The 20,982-nt window shown below is 37.3% G+C and overlaps 1 protein-coding gene across 1 annotated transcript; it reads right to left on the bottom strand.

Annotated features, from left to right (window-relative positions):
* Positions 1-2,740: 2,740 nt before the first annotated feature.
* Positions 2,741-3,715, bottom strand: LOC121387355 (melatonin receptor type 1B-B-like). The gene has a single exon (XM_041518411.1). The coding sequence runs from the start codon at positions 3,713-3,715 to the stop codon at positions 2,741-2,743; it is 975 nt and encodes a 324-aa protein (XP_041374345.1).
* Positions 3,716-20,982: the final 17,267 nt, after the last annotated feature.

The following is a 20,982-nucleotide window of genomic DNA, read 5'->3' as shown; positions in this document are numbered from 1 at the left end:
GTGGACTGCTGGCCCGGGTTGTTTGGGTTAAACAATTGATCAAACCACACAGCGGATCCATTGTTTTTGTTTGTTTGTTGTTTGCGGGGATTTTGTTTGTTATTATTATTATTATTATTTATTTATTTTTTATTTTTTTTTTTTTTTTTGGGGGGGGGTTGTGGGGGTTTTTTTGGGGGGGTTTCGTTTTTTCTTCTTTTTTTTCTTTGTTGTTGCTTTATTTCTGTTTTTATTTTGTTGGGCAGTGGCGAATCCAGAAAATTCTACTTTTTTTTTTTTTTTTTTTTTTTGGGGGGGCAGTGATCTTTGGGGGAGGTTTGGAGGGGGATCGTTGGTGGTTTATGTTTTCAGTCCATACCACTTTCTGACGACTGGTTTATAAGATTTCAGGCTGTGGTATTTCCCGTTCTGGCCTCTGTGGTGTCGTGGTTAAGCCATCGGCCATAAGGCTGGTAGGTACTGGGTTCGCAGCCTGGTACCGGCTCCCACCAGAGTGAGTTTTAACAACTCAATGGGTAGGTGTAAGACCACTACACCGACTTCTCTCTCACTAACATCTAACAACTGACAATTGTCTTACTCTTATGGACAGCCAGCCCAGATAGTTGAGATGTGTGCCCAGTACAGCGTGCTTGAACCTTAATTGGATAGAAGCACGAAAATAAGTATAATGAATGAAATGAGTATTAGTATATACATTTATTATTTGCTAAAATCAGTATACACTAGTATAGTACTATAATTTGACAGTTAAGAAACACGCTGGATGTATCATGTGTGTGTGTGTGTGTGTGTGTGTGTGTGTGTGTGTGTGTGTGTGTGTGTGTGTGTGTGTGTGCCAAGACAGCGTGCTTGAATCTCAATTGGGTATAAGCACGAAAATAAGTTGAAATGAATAAATGAATGAATGCCGTTCTGTTTCTGGGGGAAATGCACAAAAGATTCCTAATGAAGCGGGTTTCTCACAAATAGATTATTACATTTATTATGCGCTCCAGTGGTGTTTTGTGTGGGAAACATTTGTGTGGGCAGCGTACTTGAATCCCGTTACCGGATTTAACCACGAAAATAACTAACAGCATGGAACCAGTCAATTAGGAAACAGTTGAGGCTTGTCGTTATTGTGAGTTTATAGGTTTTTTCCCTCACTCTTTTTATGTGATTTATGCGACATAAACGCTCTACAATTTCCACGCATGAATTGCCGAGCCCAACAGACGTTGTAAAGCTATATAACAGTGTATATGACGAATCTTATTTCTCACGTCACAAAACACGTTTATGGTGTTATGAGATTAAATAGGTATGTAATAATGGCTTGTACCATACGTTAATTGTCTACACAGCATCCTCGAATCACCCAGCAAAGCCGTACAAGAATGACACGCGTATTTTCGTATACTAATATCCACGTGACGATTGAGACATAAAATCGGCCGTAACCGACCATTGGTTGTGAATCGAAGAAAAGGTCTACGTCTAGCAGGTGTTGTGTGAAGTAAAATGCATCTAAAGTGAGTAAAGTGGTGTAGTCATGGTAATTTCGAGTTAATTGTTATCGCCATAAAATGATGTATTCAGATATAAACCACATGGATTCTTGGAAGACTGGAGTTCGTATAGATATAGCAAGATAATAAAGGACTGCATTGCCTATAAAACATTAGCACTGAGTCAGTTCCAAAGATAGCAATTAGTAGCGTTAGAAAACCACAATACATCATTCGGCATTAGAATGGCAGTGGACATGTATTTAATCGTGTTAAAAATAAGATAGTAAATGTAGTAATAATAATAATAATAATAATAATAATAATAAAAATCATAATAATCATAGTTAATAATAATAATAATAATAATAATAATAACAATTTAAAAAAACCTAAACAACAGCGAAAGATCAAAACACATGAACATGCACACACGCACACGCACGAGCACACACCACACATACACATACACAACGTTTTGTTTTGAACATCGTCCATCAGAATATTGCTGCGGTGAAAGGGAGGTAAGAACGTAAGCGATTTAGTAAACCAGTTTATTTTGTTGTAGTTATTTTATTTTATTTTATTTATTTATTTTATTTTATTTTTTGGCAACGAAATATATGCCATATGTGACAGCAAGGAGACAATCACGCTTCTGAGGAGTATTTTTTAACGTTTTGTGTTGTGACAAAGTGCAGGAAATAAAATGAAATGTAACCTAGTACAAATATTAGAACGATCAAAAACATGTTTAATATACAGCCACTAATATTTTATGCAAAAACAAAATATATTTGATATGTAATTACAATCGTTAAAAAGTCTCTGTAGGTCGATAACATCTTAAACAATGCAGCGAACTCAGGAATGTCCCTTTAACTAGCTGGATAACCAACATTAAAAAATGTAAACCATTTTAATTCTTCCTCTATGACTAGAAATGAATATGTGCAAAACTAGCAACAAAGATGCACCATGATGAATGAACATTGAATTAGAAATCAAGTGTGTATTGAGACCTCGTGTTTCAAGCTTATATCAAATTAAGATTCAATCATACTGTCTTTTGCTCACATTTTAGCTATTTTGGACTGTCTAACGAGGACAACGGTTAGTGGCCAGTGTGAAAGACGTCGGTATAGCGATATAAAATCTCGTCACTGCCAGAATCTGAATTGAAAAGCGGATTACAGATTTGAACTGAGGACTTATAAACTAACACTCTGACCACTGCGCCACCACGTTCCTCACTGAGTGATACAAGAGCTACCTTGTCGAGTAATTCCCTCTGTCATTGCCATCGGTTCCACTTGCCTGACTCTGCATCTGAACATCTTCCTGAAAGCTCTTCTGAAGCTGCTGTTCTTGGTACCGTATATGAAGCAGTTGACGCCAGAGCTGCAGACTGCCGTGAAGGACACGACCCTCAGGTTGAACACGGAGACAGTCTGGGGGTTGAGCTTGGCGACGAACAGATAAACGGCCTGAGGGATCCAGCACAGTATCGAGAAGACGTACACAGTCAGGATCAGAGTGGACTTGACAGAATCAGGACATCTGCGTTCAGATTGTTGCACGTTCACAAATCGCATCCTGATGCTGATTTCTGCAGCCAGCACTCGCAGAAAACAGAGAAATCCTACCAGTTGCACCATTAATATAACTAACGTCAAACTCCATACGTAATAGCCAGGGAGAACTTTGGTGTTGAGGCATCGAATGCCGGAAGTCCAAAGATCAATTCCACCAAGACTGGGGAGCGCCATAACCAACGACACGGCAAACGTTGTTGTACTCCATGCGACACAACGCCGAGCCGTCATGTTGGAGTGATAGTGAAAGGGAAACTGCACCGCGTAAAAGCGTTCTATCGAGATCATAGACAGTAACAGCATGGCTGTCATTACAGAGAAGGATGAAAGAAAAATATTTATCAGACACGGCATTCGATGTGCAAACAGGTGACCATAAAAAGTCAGAAGCAGTTTCGTCGGCATGTATATCCCGCCCATCATTAGATCTCCAACGGCAAGGGAGGCAATCATGACGTTACTGGCAGACCTCAAATTCTTGAAACGACAAACAGCAGAGATGATGAGGATGTTGCCACCAACTATAACTGGAACAATGGCGATTTCAAAGACAGAAATGATAATTTCGGCGGTGGTTTGGCCACCAGCGGGTACATCTGTCAGATTTACTGCTGAAGTGGAGTTCGTCATCTTGTCTTAGTTTTCCTGTGAATATCAAAAAGCAGAAGCAAGACGCATTAGTCACCGTCATTTATTATTACAATCGTATTTGCAATTTGTAATTCTGGAATTATTTACAATTATTGGAACATCTTAACTTAAACAAGTTTAAATCAGTTTAACATAGATTATTTTGGTAATCACTTGCATTTATGGACTGTTTAACGTGGGTTCTTTTGTATTTATGGACATCTGTCAATTCAGTGTAACATGGGTTCTTTTGTATTTATGGACTATTGTCAATACAATTTAATGTGGGTTGTTTTGTAATTATAGACTAACATGGGTTCTTTTGTATTTATGGACTATTGTCAATACAATTTAACATGGGTTGTTTTGTATTTATGGACTATTGTCAATACAATTTAACGTGGGTTCTTTTGTATTTATGGACTATTTTCAATACAATTTAACGTGGGTTCTTTTGGCTTTATGGACTATTGTCAATACAATTTAACGTGGGTTATTTTGTATTTATAGACTAACATGGGTTCTTTCGTCTTTATAGACTATTGTCAGTACAATTTAACATGAGTTATTTTGTATTTATGGACTATTCTCAATACAATTTAACATGGGTTCTTTTGTCTTTATGGACTATTGTCAGTACAATTTAACATGGGTTCTTTTGTATTTATGGACTATTCTCAATACAATTTAACATGGGTTGTTTTGTATTTTTTGACTATTGTCAATATAATTTGACATGGGTTGTTTTGTATTTATGAATTATTGTCAGTACAATTTAACATGGGTTCTTTTATCTTTATGGACTATTGTCAATACAATTTAACATAGGTTCTTTTGTCTGTATGGACTATTGTCAATACAATTTAACAGAGGTTCTTTTCGTAAACCTATATTTCTGGACGTTACAATATAGTTTAACAGACCTTTTCGTATTTCTGGACTATTGTCAACTGAGTTTAACATGGATTGTTGCTGTGATAACTTTTATTTCTGAATTAGGTTCGTTTCAATTAACATGTATTATTTTGATGTAACCTTGCATTGTTAGACTATTGCTAATTTGGCATCGATTGGTTTGGTGGAAATTTGTATTTTTAGACTATTGTTGATGCAATTTAACATATTGTTAATACAGTTTAACATATTGTTTTTGTATAAATGTGTATTTTGTTAAAGTATATATATTTAGAACAGTTTAAAAACTATTGTTTTGTGAACAATAATTTCTCGATAACTTATTTAACATTTAAAATGTTCAGTAATAGTATATACCGGCCTCGATGGTGTCGTGGTTAAGCCATCGGACATAAGGCTAGTAGGTACAGGGTTCGCATCCTGGTACCGGTCCCCACCCACAGCCAGTTTTAACGACTCATTGGGTAGGTGTAAGACCACTACACCCTCTTTTCTCTCACTAACCACTAGCAACTAACCCGCTGTCCTGGACAGACAGCCCAGATAGCAGACGTGTGTGCCCATTACAGCATGCTTGAACCGTAATTGAATAGAAACATGAAAATAAGTATAATGAATGAATGAGTATTAGTATATGCATTTATTATTTGCTAAAATCAATATACAATAGTATAGTACGTTAATGTCATGGACTATAATTTGACAGTTAAGGTGTATCATGTATGGCATATTACAAAAACACAGTTATAGCTATATGAAATCTCAGATTAAATGCAGATTATAATAGAATATACCATCGTTGTAGGGTGTACTCAAGGGACAAAATGTTTTTTTGTGAGGGCTGTGTTTACTGAGGCCTTTGCAACCCCCCCCCCCCCCCAAAAAAAAAAAAAAACACACAAAAAAACACACAACAAAAACAACATTTTGTCCCGACGGCTAGAATCGCCTTATATACACCACACAATGATGATTCGTGTTTCTGTTTCTTGGCCATTTAATTACAGTAACAAAGCATTAATTTTGTAAGCTAAGGTTTATTTATTCTAGAAAGATTCATAAACACTTCATCCATAACTAAAACATAAAACTACATTGCACTCAGTCGGTTGAATAATATGTGTGTTATACTAACTATTTTAAATAATAATATTCTGCCAATAATATTTCTTAACGCATAAAAGGAACATCAAAATAATGAATGAATGAATGAATGAATGTTTAACAACACCCCAATCAAAATAAAGTTACGTTAATCACATACCAACTTCAGATCACAAAATCTGTGAATTCTTTTATTTGAGAGATTATTTCTATACTGACCAATTTAAAAATAAACCGCATTATCAGAACATCTAAATATTATGCCTTTAATACTGTCACATAAGACCAAAAAGGTTTAGCAATTTGGTACTGCTAAATTGTACTTTAAAATACAAGTTACTTCCAATGACGTGACAGTTACGCATTTAATTTGGTATTGAAGATTTCCTGTTACTTACACTGACAAATTAAATCCCGTGTCTCATTTCATTTTGAAACGTACTTACCCTGACAAATAATGCACCAGTTAAATCCATATTCTGATTTCACTTTGAAAGTCACGATTTTTTTTTTTTAATTATTATTATTTTTTTAATTAAAGCATATTTACCAAATTACTAAACGTTTCTTCTTCTTTTTTCTTAGTACACTAAATGCATCTGGAATTTCAGATTAATGACGTTATCTATTAATTTCTTGAATGTAAAAAGATTTAAAGATCTTACAGTTCTGCCTTGGAAAACATATTGGCGAGTTCTGTCCACCTATCATCCGTAATGCGGGCTGACCAGACACAATGGACGATAATGTAGCGTTGTCTACATCTGGTCGTGGTTGTCGTTGGCGATCGATTCATACAATGTCTAACTATAGTTTCCTGGAAACATTAGAAGATCCGTGTTCTCTACTGAATGCTAAGTAGGTGGTATGCGCTTTAAAGAAGTACAGTAAAATTAAACAAAACATCCGAAAATATATAGTAAACCGTTAATTCGTGCTAAATCATATGACATATGTGCACCGATGTTAGACGTGATACGAATACATAAACAAATTGTGTGTCTGTATGTATGTGTGTGTATATTGGTGTATGTATACATGTAAGTATGAATGAATGAATGAATGAATGAATGAATGGACTGTATTGTTTTGTGTCGATGTACTGTACTGGATGACTGGGTTGATGAATGGATGGACGGACGGACGAATGGATGGATGGGTGATGGAGGGAAGGATATATGGATGAATGTAATATATGTAGATTCGTAGCTACGTAGGTAGGTAGGTAGTTAGGTAGGTGGGTGTATATGTATGCATGTTTCTGAGCGTCAAAATCGCAATACGTGATCAGAGCTCTATCTCTGTACAATGCAGAGTCGAGTGGGCATTTGGTAAAATAGTCGTCGATTTCATGAAGCTCTTTCTAGTGCCTCGTCTATAGGAGGACAGCCACTCCTGAAGAGATCCTTTACTGGACATTACATCCTTCTTGCAACACCATAAGAGGACTGCCACTCCCAAAACTAGTTTACCGAATCAAAACTAGCACCGGACAGAGATCGTTATAATTTGTAATACGTACAGCCGTGATGACATGCACTCATGAATCACTGTCATGGCAGTGATCATACCAGGTCCACGAGAGGTGAGCATATCCTGCCCCACCGTTGGCAACCAGTCATGAGTACTGCCACCACAGCTGTCAGGTCCGTCAACTATATGAAATGTTTGTCGTAAGGACGAGTACTGGAAACTACGCGCACTTTTATGAATTCAAGATACGACTGGCTCAAGTATGACGTAGCGCAGTAAGATGTATTGTTGAATCCAGGAGAACAGATTAGTTCACCATACTGATGTTATCTTCAGGAAGGGGCGGGACGTAGTCCAGTGGTACAGCGCTCGCTTGATGCACGGTCGGTTTGGGATCGATCCCCGTCGGTGGGCCCATTGTGCTATTTCTCGTTCCAGCCAGTGCACATGACTGGCATATCAAGGCAGTGGTATGTACTACCCTGTCTGTGGGATATTGCATATAAACGTGTGTTGAGTGTGTCATTAAATAAAATATTTCTTTCTTTCTTTTTATCTTCAGGATTAGTCTTTGTTTCAAAAATCAATACACCCATCATCACCATTTATGTTTATCTAACACGTTAGGTTTACACGACATGCTGGTTTTATTGTAATATCGCTTGATACTAAGACACGGATATAATACATCAATGACAATTAAATCTTGTAGTGATTTGTGTCGTCTTGACTTTAGTTTTAGCCCGTGAAAATGTACAGTAAGAAGAAGAAGAAGTTTGTTTTGTTTAACGACACCACTAGAGCACATTGATTAATGTTCATCGGCTATTGGATGTCAAATATTTGGTAGTAGTCATCTCAGGAAACCCTCTACATTTTTCCTAATGCAGCAAGGGATCTTTTGTATGCACTTTCCCACAGACAGGATAGCACATACCACGGCCTTTGATGTACCAGTTGTGATGCACTGGCTAGAGCGAGAAATAGCCCAATGGGTATATCGACGGGGATCGATCCCAGGCCGACCGCGCATCAAGAGAACGCTTTACCACTGGGCTATGTCCCGCCCACAAATAGACACTAAGTTTAGTTATTCTACAAATCTGCAAAACATCTGTATACGGTTATATAACAGAGAGCATCTAAAATCTGTTATGACCAGAACCATTTCAGGTGTAATTTAAATTATCAAAATGGCTTTAATAGTAAAACATACGTAGTAGTGTTTAAAAACTAGGGTTTGTCACATTAAATACTCAAGTTATCAATATTAAAGATAAGTCGCCCTAAAAATACGTTCATCAATATTTCTATAAAATACAAATGCACACAGTGTGATGTTATTCTATGAACATCCGTGTGCGACTTCAGACGATCCTTTGCTTGCTGAAGCTGTAGAAAGGTGTTTGGTGCCTGTATCGATGCGCGTTATACAAGTGGCAGTCCTCCTACAGAGTGAACTGGAACCATATACAATAATAGATATATATATATATATATATACAGTGAAACTCCTCTAAACCAAACACCCTAGGGACCAAGTAAAACGTCCGGTTATAAGAGGTATCCGGTTTTGGGGGGAATTTCGGTTTTGAGAGGTGTCACTATATATATATATATATATATATATATATATATATATATATAGAGAGAGAGAGAGAGAGAGAGAGAGAGAGAGAGAGAGAGAGAGAGAGAGAGAGAGAGAGAGAGAGAGAGAGAGACAGAGAGAGGATTCGTCACGAGTATTTTTTAATATGGAAAATATCAACCGAGTCTATGTTAATCGGTATTTGTCGAGGCTCTGCCGAGACAAATACCGATTAACTTGACGAGGTTGATATTTTACATATTAAAAAACACGAGTAGCGAATTCTATTTATCCTATAACACTTCTAAAATAACATTTCAGTTAATATTTTGTAAATCACAGTACTAAGTCGCCGCCATCGATAATATGACGTCATCACGATTGGCACAGATTAGTTTGACGTCACGTATTTTAAACAAATCTTTGAAAACGTTACGCTCAGGTACACAGGTTTTGTTAGCTTGTAAGCAAATGACCCATCCACAACAACACATTACCTAGAGACCTTGCAAATTTGCATACCATTATTAACCGGGTTAATAAAGTAAATTCTTACACACCCGTGTAGGAGATCACCGTTGTGTATCAAAATCGTATACAACGTATGTTGGATATCATTTCTGAGAGGTCATGACCCAGTAACCAAAGCGATCGAAAGTGGAGTGACGTCACTTTACATTCTGACTCCGGTGGAAATGAAATGGGGTGACGTCACTTTACACTCCATACGCCATGACCCAGTTAGGCTACGTTCTGTAACAACATAATTTAGTTCATTATATTGTTTACATTTTAATTTTTTCGAGGTATGTAAGAAATAGAATACTACATTCGTGTCCGTTTGATACCATTTATCTTACAACTCGTTGTTTAAAAACGTATCCAACTCGCTTTTGCTCGTTGGATACGTTTTTAAACAACTCGTTGTAAGATAAATGGTATCAAACGGAAACTCATGTATTATTCTCTATTTATCACATGGGTTTATGACATGGATATCATGGGTAAGTTATAGCATAAATAAATATATATATATATATATATATATATATATATATATATATATATATATATATATATGTATGTATGTATATATATATATAACTCCTTCCTGGTTACCCCTGCGCGTGCTGTAACCTCACCGTGGTGCAGGGGTGTAACATTCTCTTTGAGAATGGCCAATACAGCACCAAATTAAAATTTTGAGTAAAATTCAGTATCTGTAAAATTCTGTGATATTTTGTGTTTTTGCACTGTTTTTGTTTAAATCTTGAATTTTTATATTGATGTTGATCATCACTTTATTTATTTGCATTACCATAGTTTGGCACCCAATAGCCGATGTATTTTTCGTGCTGGGGTGTCGTTAAACATTCATTCATTCATTCATTACACTGTTTTTATTTATATCTTGAATTTTTCTATTGATGTTGATCATCACCCTATTTGTTTCCATTACCATAGTTCGACACCCAATAGCCGATGTATTTTTCGTGCTGGGGTGTCGTTAAACATTCATTCATTCATTCCTTCCTGGTTATTGATGTTGATCATCACTTAAGTTTTGCATTTACCATAGTTTGACACCCAATAGCCGATGTATTTTTCGTGCTGGGGAGTCGTTAAATATCTATTCTGTTCTGTTCTGTTCTGTTCCTTCCTGGTTATGGTGGTGTTACGATGGGTATACGTGGATGACGTGTTCCACTGGTACTAGAGTTGGCATTGGTCAAGGTCTATTTTGCTTCCGACCCCCCCCCCCCCCCACACACACACACACCGCTACCACCACCCACCACCGAACTGCCCCTGGCGATCGCCCTCTCCTCAGATGTCTCATCCTAGTCATTCTTCTTAAAATGTGCCCGTATACATCAGGCTGACAGAAACCGTTGGTCCGTTGTGTACAATTCGAAACCCGGTGAGACTTCCAATTATTATAACTCTATGATAAACCCCACCTCCCATGTGGATCAACTTCTAACATAAATTATTCCTTTTTTTTTATTGCATGCTGGATTTTAGCGTTAGGCATTAACAGCGTGTACAAATGACTAGATCATGATTATGAATTGCCGGTTCTTCCAGAATATTTGACAGCAGAAATTTAGACGACGTTTGATGGTACTACGCATAGCTGACTAAAGCGATGTGAGGAATATTACAACTTCAAACAAAAATAGAAGATAAATTGTCAATTTAGTGTATATATAAATATAAATGCTGGCGTATATATCAGATGTTATGTAGATGTATTATTATAACGGCATTCTACGCTAAATTCTTGTTCCAGCCAGTGCACCACGACTGGTATATTAAACAGGCCGTGGTATGTACTACCCTATCTGTGGGATGGTGCATATAAAAGAACCCTTGCTAATCGAAAAGAGTAGCCCATGAAGTGGCGACAGCGGGTTTACTCCCTCAATATCTGTGATCCTTAACCATATGTTTGACTCCATATAACCGACCGGCCTCGGTGGCGTCGTGGCAGGCCATCGGTCTGCAGGCTGGTAGGTACTGGGTTCGGATCCCAGTCGAGGCATGGGTTTCTTAATCCAGATACCGACTCCAAACCCTGAGAGAGTGCTCCGCAAGGCTCAATGGGTAGGTGTAAACCACTTGCACCGACCAGTGATCCATAACTGGTTCAACAAAGGCCATGGTTTGTGCTATCCTGCCTGTGGGAAGCGCAAATAAAAGATCCATTGCTGCTAATCGGAAGAGTAACCCATGTAGTGGCGACAGCGGGTTTCCTCTCAAAATCTCTGTGATCCTTAACCATAGGTCTGACGCCATATAACCGTAAATAAAATGTGTTGAGTGCGGCGTTAAATAAAACATTTCTTTCTTTTTTCCATATAACCGTAAATAAAAATGTGTTGAGTGCGTCGTTATATAAAACTTTTTTTTCTACGATCATTTTAACCGGCCTTGATTGTGTAGTGGTAAAGCCATAGAACTTATGGCCTTACAGGGTTCGCATCTCTGTACCGGCTCCCACCCAGACGTTTATCGACTCAATGAGTAGGTTTAAAGGGACAGACCCTAGTTTTTTTAAACACTAAGGCATATTTATCACCTAGACCCTAGTTTCAACTCGTAAAAATGGACACTAAGTTTGGTTAATTTACAAACCTGTAACAAAACTGTATACAACAGTGAAACTCCTTGCCCTAGACACACACAATCCATGGCACAATTTCACAAAACTTCGTAAGCCTAGTTTTGCACATAAATGTAAATCTACGACTAAACCACAATTCTTATTACTATTATAGTTCAACAAAATTTATATAGTTAGAAGAACATATATTTCATTTTCTTTTGTCTTAAACATACTTCAGCTTCCGTAATGATGTAATTTTCTGCGTGAAATTAATGCCAAACACGTGTAAGCACACGACCGGTATAACTGCTAGTAGCAGACGTAAACTTACGATGTTTAGTAAAATAGGCCCCTGTTAACTGAAGTGTGTATCCAGGACAATGTGGCTGAGCCTTAATTGGATATAAGCATGGACATTAACATCAGCTCCCTCCTGACAACTGACAATGAGTCATGACTGTAAACCCTCACAACTCTACTTTTGGAATCAGTCTTGTGCCGCAGGCGCAGCATTTAGCTCAGTCGGTTGAGTGCTCGCCTGAGGTGCTTGCGGTGGATCCATTCAACTGATTGGGTGTTTTTTTCTCGTTCCAACCAGTGCACCACAACTTATCAAAGGCCGTGGTATGTGCTTTCCTGTCTGTGTGAAAATGTAGCGGGTTTCCTCTGATAACGTTCAGGTATGGTATATTTATTTATATTTATGTATATTCTTTTACACACTTGGGGCGGGACGTAGCCCGATGGTAAAGCATTCACTCGATGCGCAGTCGGTCTGGGATCGATCCCCGTCGGTGGGCCCATTGGGTTATTTTTCGTTCCAGCCAGTGCACCACGACTGGTATATCAAAGGCCGTGGTATGTGCTATCCTGTTTGTGGGATGGTGCAAATAAAAGATCCCTTTCTGCTAATCGAAAAGTGTAGCCCATGAAGCGGCGACAGCGGGTTTCCTCTCTCAATATATGTGTGGTCCTTAACCAAATGTCTGACGCCATATAAAGGTAAACAAAATGTGTTGAGTGCGTCATTAGATAAAACATTTCCTTCCTTCCTTTTACAATGCATTACTGGCGTGTAGATTAGTACTTGTAATTGTTTGTTTTTTGTGGGAAAAAAACTTTCTTTTAAAGAAGAAGTACCTTTAATACATTTAAAAAAAAAAAGCTATTATACACCAGCTGGAGAAATATAGAATAATACATGAGCTGTTTAAAAACGTATCTAACGAGAGAAAGCGAGTTGGATACGCCTTTAAACAACGAGTTGTAAAATAAATGGTGGTATCTAACGGACACGGATGTAGTATTCTATTTCTTACGTATCTTCAGAAAAGAGTTAACATAAATTTGAACGCCTTTTCCAACAAAAACCTATATACGGCGCTAGCGCTTAAAGTTAACTTGTGCGTCACAGAGAAGTCAATTTCAGGCTAACTTGTACGTCACATACAGTGATCGATTTTTACCGTGTTTTTCCACTGGATGGTATCGCATTGGTGACCTGGTCATCACCTAGGAGCAGCCAGTCATATGTCTGTAAAATGTTATCGCACGTATATGTGTTAACAAGTATGGGTTATTAAAAATAACGAATAATGTTCTCACCTTTGGATGTGTAAGAAAACATAATTATGTTTGATAACACATACTAATAACAAATATATGTATGATAACAATATAAAGACATGTGAATGGCTCCTCCCAGATGATGACCTGGTCGCTATTGTCATACCAATCAATGAAAACAAAGCACAATCGAAATCGATTAGCCTACACTGTGACGTGAAAGTTAACCTGAAACACATTTCTCTGTGACGCATAAGTTACTGAGAGCATAATGGCTATAAACAGGTTTTAGTTGTAATAGACGTTTAAATTTATTTTTAACCTTGGTTTTGAGGTTTTTTTGTTTGTTTGTTGTTCTTGTTTTTGTTGGGGTTTTTTGTTTTTTTGTTTAGGGTTGTTGTGGGTTTATTTTTTTTTTTGGGGGGGGGGGGTTGGGGGGGTTGTTTGGTGTTTTTGGGTGGGTTTTTTTGAGGATATGTAAGAAATAGAGTACTACATTTTGTGTCCATTAGATGCCATTTATCTTACAACTCGTCGTTTAAAAACGTATATTTAATTATCTTGGTGACTGATGCCAATAAAGTTGAAAAAAGTAAACTTTTTTCATTTTCTGTAATCACATTCATTTTCTGTCAATCTATTAGATTAATATTGGCAGTCTGACATTAGGACCACCCAGCGCTCAGATACGTAAAAGTCTCAAATCAGCCAATTTACAAAATCACCGAAATATTTAGACAACTTGTAAATTGTCTACATGAATCAGTCAGTTTAAAGATTGTCTGACACTTTGCCATTTTATAAATTGACTGATTTTAAACTTTTACGTCTCTCTCCGTCTGTCTGTCTGTCTCTCTCTGTCTCTCTCTCTCTGTCTCTATCTCCCTCTATCTGTCTGTCTCTGTCTGTCTGTCTGTCGGTCTCTCTCTCTCTCTCTCTCTCTCTCTCTCTCTCTCTCTCTCTCTCTCTCTCTCTCTCTCTCTCTCTCTCTCTCTCTCTCTCTCTCTGTCTCTGTCTCTCTCTCTCTCTGTCTGTCTGTCTGTCTGTCTCTGTCTGACTCTCGCTATTTTTTTTTTTCTCTCTCTCTCTCTCTGTCTGTCTCTGTCTGTATCTCTCCGTCTTTCTGTCTCTCTGTTTGTTTGTCTGTGTCTCTCTCTCTCTCTCTCTCTCTCTCTCTCTCTCTCTCTCTCTCTCTCTCTCTCTCTCTCTCTATCTAGCTATCTATGTGTGTGTGTGTGTGTGTTTGTGTGTGATTGTGTGTTCTAAAATAAAGTCATATGAAACCTTATTATTGTGCTTTTTGTCAATGCAGCCAGTGTACCACGACTGGTATATCAGAAGCCGTGGTATATGCTATCATGTCTGTGAGCTGGTGTATATAAAAGATAGCTTGTTACTAATAGGGGAAAATGTAGCGTTCCGATGTACTTGATAGGCGTAGGGCTGCCTTAAGTCCCTGTTGTTTCGTTATCTGCTCCCTAAAAAGACCAAAAAAAATTAAAAAATTGAAACGTAAAAAAAAAAAAAAAATTATCATTGCTTTACGATAGTATAAATATTTTTACCCCGCAATCACTGTATTCATTGGCATGATATGATGACTAGATAAATCTCTATATTTTTGGTCACTGACCAAACATATAGGTCACGTGACATAATCCTGACTCGACTCGAGTATTTTAGACTAGATTTTCAATAAACATACTCTTTAAATCACTTGTTTTAGTACAGTAAATGCAAATAAATTTTAGTTTTGCAATAACAAAACAAAATTGTATATTTGTTTATGAGTTAGAGTTTAGAAACGTTTTTTCAGTGTGACAGAATTTAGCTAAAGTCTTAGAAAAAAATATGTCATGTATCTTGTATGACATCATACGGCAAAAGCCTTGCTAGGTAGACGATACTCTATTTGCGTACACAAAAATGGAATAAATAATGTTTTTCTGACTATTCCCATAGGATTGCAGGATAAAAGAAATAATTGGTTAATGTCTTAAGATATTGGCTTTATCCTGCTCAGGTTGAATGGCGAATGCAGCGAGGCTCTGCCGAGCTGCATTCGCCATTCTAACCTTCGCAGGATAAAGCCGATATTTTAAGACAGTAACCAGTTATTCCCTATTGATCCCCAACATTATACAGAATTTGAAAAGGGAGTGGGTGTGGGTGCAAAAGTTTAGATTTTTGAAAAAGTGTCTGCAAAACGTTTAGTCTAAATAGTAAATGCGTCAAAACGCGGATTCATTGTTAAAAACTGGGGTTCTCACTCCCTGTACCCATGAGTTCAATAAACGTTCAGCTTATGTAGATACCAAATTAATTTTGTACCCGAATTTCAACCGTCTGACAAATATCTTAACCCACACACCACGGAGATATGGTCACTCGTCATTAATATTGTCAACAATTTGAATTGGACTAAGGGTACTCGCCAACGATTAGGAACTCTAGTTTTGTATCATAGTACAGATTATGTGGAGCTATTATGAGCACGCAATAGTTGCTGGCTTTACCATGTAGAAAGAACTAAAGTTCTTCATTTTATTTATACTCTGTTTTAAATATTAAGCTAATGAACAGAGCAACTATTCACATTTGATTCTAAAAGTGTTTGAGCGATGTAATTATTGTTTTTATTTATTCAGGTTTAATACCAACATTTTGATACATAATTATTTCGGATATTTTTGTGATTTTAAAAAATCGGGTTCCAGCATCATGAAATCATTTCAAGAACCATTTATAAAAATCAAGATGGCGGCTACACTAACATGTAACTAACAGACAGTTTAATTAAGAAAGTTAAGTTGGCATATTACATCACAGATATGGATATAGCAGTTTGAATTATGATTTGAACTCAAATTTTACACAAACGTCTCGTAAATGGTGGCCGTCTTGAAATCAAGCCTTAATTTAAGTAGGCATAGGGGAGACCGGAGCTGGTTGTCACACTTTTTATGTCGTTACATTTTTACAATTTACACAATCTTATTGTCCACTGATTTTCTTGTAAAATTGAAGTCGTTTATATCAGCCATATAGTGCAAAGGTAAATTTCGCCCAGCTTCGTTTAAATATAGGATTCGGGTTATTGAAAATATTAAAATTATTGAGACAACCTGCCCCGTTATGGGGTTGGTTGTCACAGGTTCTGTGGTTGGTTGTCACTAAATGTTTAATGTATGAAAATACAGTGAAACACAATAAGTTGAACTTCTTGTGATTGGATATCACAACTCAATGTTGTCCAATTTAAGACTTTTATTAATATAAAAATAAAAAAAATATTTTCAAAAAAATAATTATTTAATGTGCCATACTTTAAACAATAACGATATACTTGAATTTTCTAAAGTATATGTATGTATGTATGTATGTATTTATAAATGTATGAATATCTATATATTATATATATATATATATATATGTCGGATTTGACGGGCACAGGGGATAAAAATCTGTTTTGGCCTCAGATTGTCTCTCATGCCGTTGCCTGGACTCGAACATATGACACCCAGTCGCTCACATTTCCTTGACCACCACGATTAACGCTTTGTCACCGAGACGTTATAAAAAAGAATGTTAACCGATAATATACATGGAGCTTACAGACGTGTATATAACATTATTTTTGACCTCATACATGTATGTATGTGTATACACTTTTAAACTTTGATTTGTTTATCGACACCACTAGAGCACATTGTTTTATCAATAATCGGCTATTGGATGTCAAACATTTGGTAATTCTGACTTAGTCTTAGAGAGAAAACCCGCTACATGTATCCATTAGTAGCAAGGGATCTTTCATATGCACCATCCCATACACAGGATAGTACATACCACAGCAATTGATATACCATCCTTGGTATGTATGTATGTATATATGTATGAATGTATGTATGTATATATGTATGTATGTATATATGTATGTATGTATGTATGTATGTATGTATGAATGTATGTATGTATGCATGCATGCACGCATGCATGAACGTATGTATTGCATGCATGCAGGTATGTAAATTGCAATTCACCATGCTTTTGCGTTACCAGGGTTGGTTGTCACGTGTTATTGCACGTGACAACCAACCCCCGACACCGTGTGACAACCTGCCCCCTCACGGCCCATTCACAATAATTACTGTCCGTCAGACCAATGTACTAGTCTATTGCTTATAAGTTCACTCCATAAGAAGCAGACTTTCGTATCTGTTTAACACTGTACTAATCTCAAACAAAATATACAATTGGTAACAACTAGTGGTAACAACTAGAAAATAAAGATATTAATTTTAAAAAAAAATACATACAGTGCACAAAGATTTCATCTTTTGAAATCTCAGAAAAATGCCGTGAATTCTTTGTAATTTAAATATGGCGGAATATAAACATTTCAGCCACATACCTGTCTTAGTCTAGTACGTTTACGCCGCTTAATGGAAGAGATATGGCCACTGTGGCAGCCAACCCGTGTGACAACCAACCCGGGTCTTCCCTATTACACCGCATATGTTAAAATATGTAAATAGCAGTTTGAGTTATGGTTTTAGAAAATTTAGAACTCAAGATATTTTCAAAATGTCTCATAAATAGCGGCCATCTTGAAATCAAGACATAATTTGTCTAAAATATTGACTGGTTGGCTCATGGCAAAAAACAAAAAATAACCCCCCCCCCCCCCCCCCCCCCCCCCGAAAAAACAAAACACTCTAATCATAAGACATATAGAAACAGACAGAAATCGTGCTTTTATCTCCTTTGTCTCCATCAATCAGCTATGCCATTGGACTAAAATGGGATATCGATTCGCATGGCCCACGACTTTTATCGCTAGGCTATCGGAAAACCATATAAATTGGAAGCCCAATTAACCGTAGTTAAAAGGACATTCCTGAGTTTGCTGCAATTTTAAGAAAGTGTTCTACAAAACACTCGCTTCGAAAGTAATGTAACAGTTTTTGTTTCTATATACAGCAATACTATGGATAGCTTTAGATATCGGTCATTTTGTTTGTAGTTAACAGTCGTTCCAAATGCGAGAGAGAGAGAGAGAGAGAGAGAGAGAGAGAGAGAGAGAGAGAGAGAGAGAGAGAGAGAGAGAGAGAGAGAGAGAGAGAGAGAGAGAGATAGAGACAGACAGATAGACAGACAGACAGAGGGGGAGGGAAGGGAGAGAGAGAGAGAGAGAGAGAGAGAGAGAGAGAGAGAGAGAGAGAGAGAGAGAGAGAGAGCCACCAATACTCATTTCTGTTGGTGGTAATGACTTTTAACATACATATCCCACAAGGAGAAACCAAGATTGTTAGGAAGGTATAAAACTAATACAATGAGTTGGCGGATAACGGCTCGATATTGGTATCCCTCACACACTGGCAAACATTCATTCATTCATTCGTTCATTCCTCAGACATTTCAAACGCCCTGCATAGTGTGTTGGTATAGTAATAAAAGGCCTAGTGCGTACATGCACTGTTATTTCTGGTTTCCATACCTAGAAAGGCTGAAACAACACTGATATTTTAATGCATTATACCAATTAATGTACAACATGAATTCACTTGGTTTAATTCTTCCATGCATGGCTATGATCAATCGTTGTTCAGGCGGCTAGCCAATCTGGTCGGCAAAGTACGTTCACCCTTTTAACAATGGAAAAACAACAAACAAAAACGCCAACTGAGCTTAACATTGTAACATGTCTGGCATGTCAGTGCAAATACTGCGATGAAATGTTTTAATTAATGAAATATTGTTGCTAGACGTCCTTTGCAAAGAGATCTATTATTGCTAATGTTGGTTTCTTTCCATCACTTGCAGGTCTGCCGGACGACGGATAACGAGTGCCAGGGGCGACTGAAAACAAACTCTGTAGACTAATGTAATGCAATGACAAGATGAAGAAATATTTAAAAGGTTCGTGGAAAGGAATAGTCTATAGAATCTGTTGGGTTTGTTTTTCAAAGTTAACAAAGACAAATTTCATAACCATAGCAACTGTGTTTATAAGAATTATTTTAAGGTATTTATGTTTATATGTCAAGTCGTTATAATGAGACAAAGTAAAGATTGTGATCTAGCAAGTTTCTTCTCCCCCCGGCGGCTTTTTTTATTTTATTTTAAATATGTACTAAAGATATTTTTTAATCAATTTTCTTTCAAGACAAAATATATTGGGGGATTTACTTTGAGATTCTACAAATAACGTACAGAGTTTATTATTTTATGATGCAGATCTTTAATGCGAGCGACGAATGAATTAACGAGGAAAATTGGTACACCTACAGGTTCTCAAACTAACACTGGAATTAACCCATTGGTGCACCTACAGGTTCTCAAACTAACACTGGAATTAACCCATTGTTACACCTACAGGTTCTCAAACTAACACTGGAATCAACCCATTGTAGGTGTGCCAATGGGTTGATTCCAGTGTTAGTTTGAGAACCTGTAGGTGTACCAATGGGTTGATTTCAGTATTACGTTGAGAACCTGTAGGTGTACCAATGGGTTGATTTCAGTTTTACGTTGAGAACCTGTAGGTGTACCAATGGGTTGATTTCAGTATTAGGTTGAGAACCTATAGGTGTACCAATGGGTTGATTTCAGTGTTAGTTTGAGAACCTGTAGGTGCACCAATGGGTTGATTCCAGCATTAGGTTGAGAACCTGTAGATGTACCAATGGGTTGATTTCAGTATTAGGTTGAGAACCTGTAGGTGTACCAATGGGTTGATTTCAGTATTAGGTTGAGAACCTATAGGTGTACCAATGGGTTGATTTCGGTGTTAGTTTGAGAACCTGTAGGTGTACCAATGGGTTGATTTCAGTGTTAGTTTGAGAATCTATAGGTGTACCAGTGGGTTGATTTCAGTGTTAGTTTGAGAATCTATAGGTGTATCAAAGGGTTGATTCCAGTGTTAGTTTGAGAATCTATAGGTGTACCAAAGGGTTGATTCCAGTGTTAGTTTGAGAACCTGTAGGTGTGCCAATGGGTTGATTCCAGTGTTAGTTTGAGAATCTGTAGGTGTACTAATACTAATACTGGAATCAACCCATTGGTACACCTACGGGTTCTCAAACTAATACTGGAATCAACCCATTGGTACACCTACATGTTCTCAAACTAATACTGAAATCAACCCATTGGTACACCTACAGGTTCTGAAACTAATACTGGAATCAACCCATTGGTACATCTACGGGTTCTCAAACTAATACTGGAATCAACCCATTGGTACACCTACAGGTTCTCAACCTAATGCTGGAATCAACCCATTGGTGCACCTACAGGTTCTCAAACTAATACTGGAAACAACCCATTGGCACACCTACATGTTCTCAAACTAATACTGGAATCAACCCATTGGTACACCTACAGGTTCTCAAACTAATACTAGAATCAACCTATTGGTACACGTACGGGTTCTCAAACTAATACTGAAATCAACCTACAGGTTCTCAACCCAGAGCTGTCAGTATTATCATCTTACAAGATTTCGTCGAA

Source organism: Gigantopelta aegis, chromosome 2 (assembly GCF_016097555.1).
Source record: "Gigantopelta aegis isolate Gae_Host chromosome 2, Gae_host_genome, whole genome shotgun sequence".
Lineage (NCBI taxonomy): Eukaryota > Metazoa > Mollusca > Gastropoda > Neomphalida > Peltospiridae > Gigantopelta > Gigantopelta aegis.
Note: the sequence above shows the minus strand (reverse complement) of the source record. Positions and strands in the feature narration are given on the sequence as shown.

Excerpts from the sequence above, each read along its gene's own strand:
- LOC121387355 (XM_041518411.1), bottom strand. The coding sequence starts at position 3,715 with ATGACGAACTCCACTTCAGCAGTAAATCTGACAGATGTACCCGCTGGT.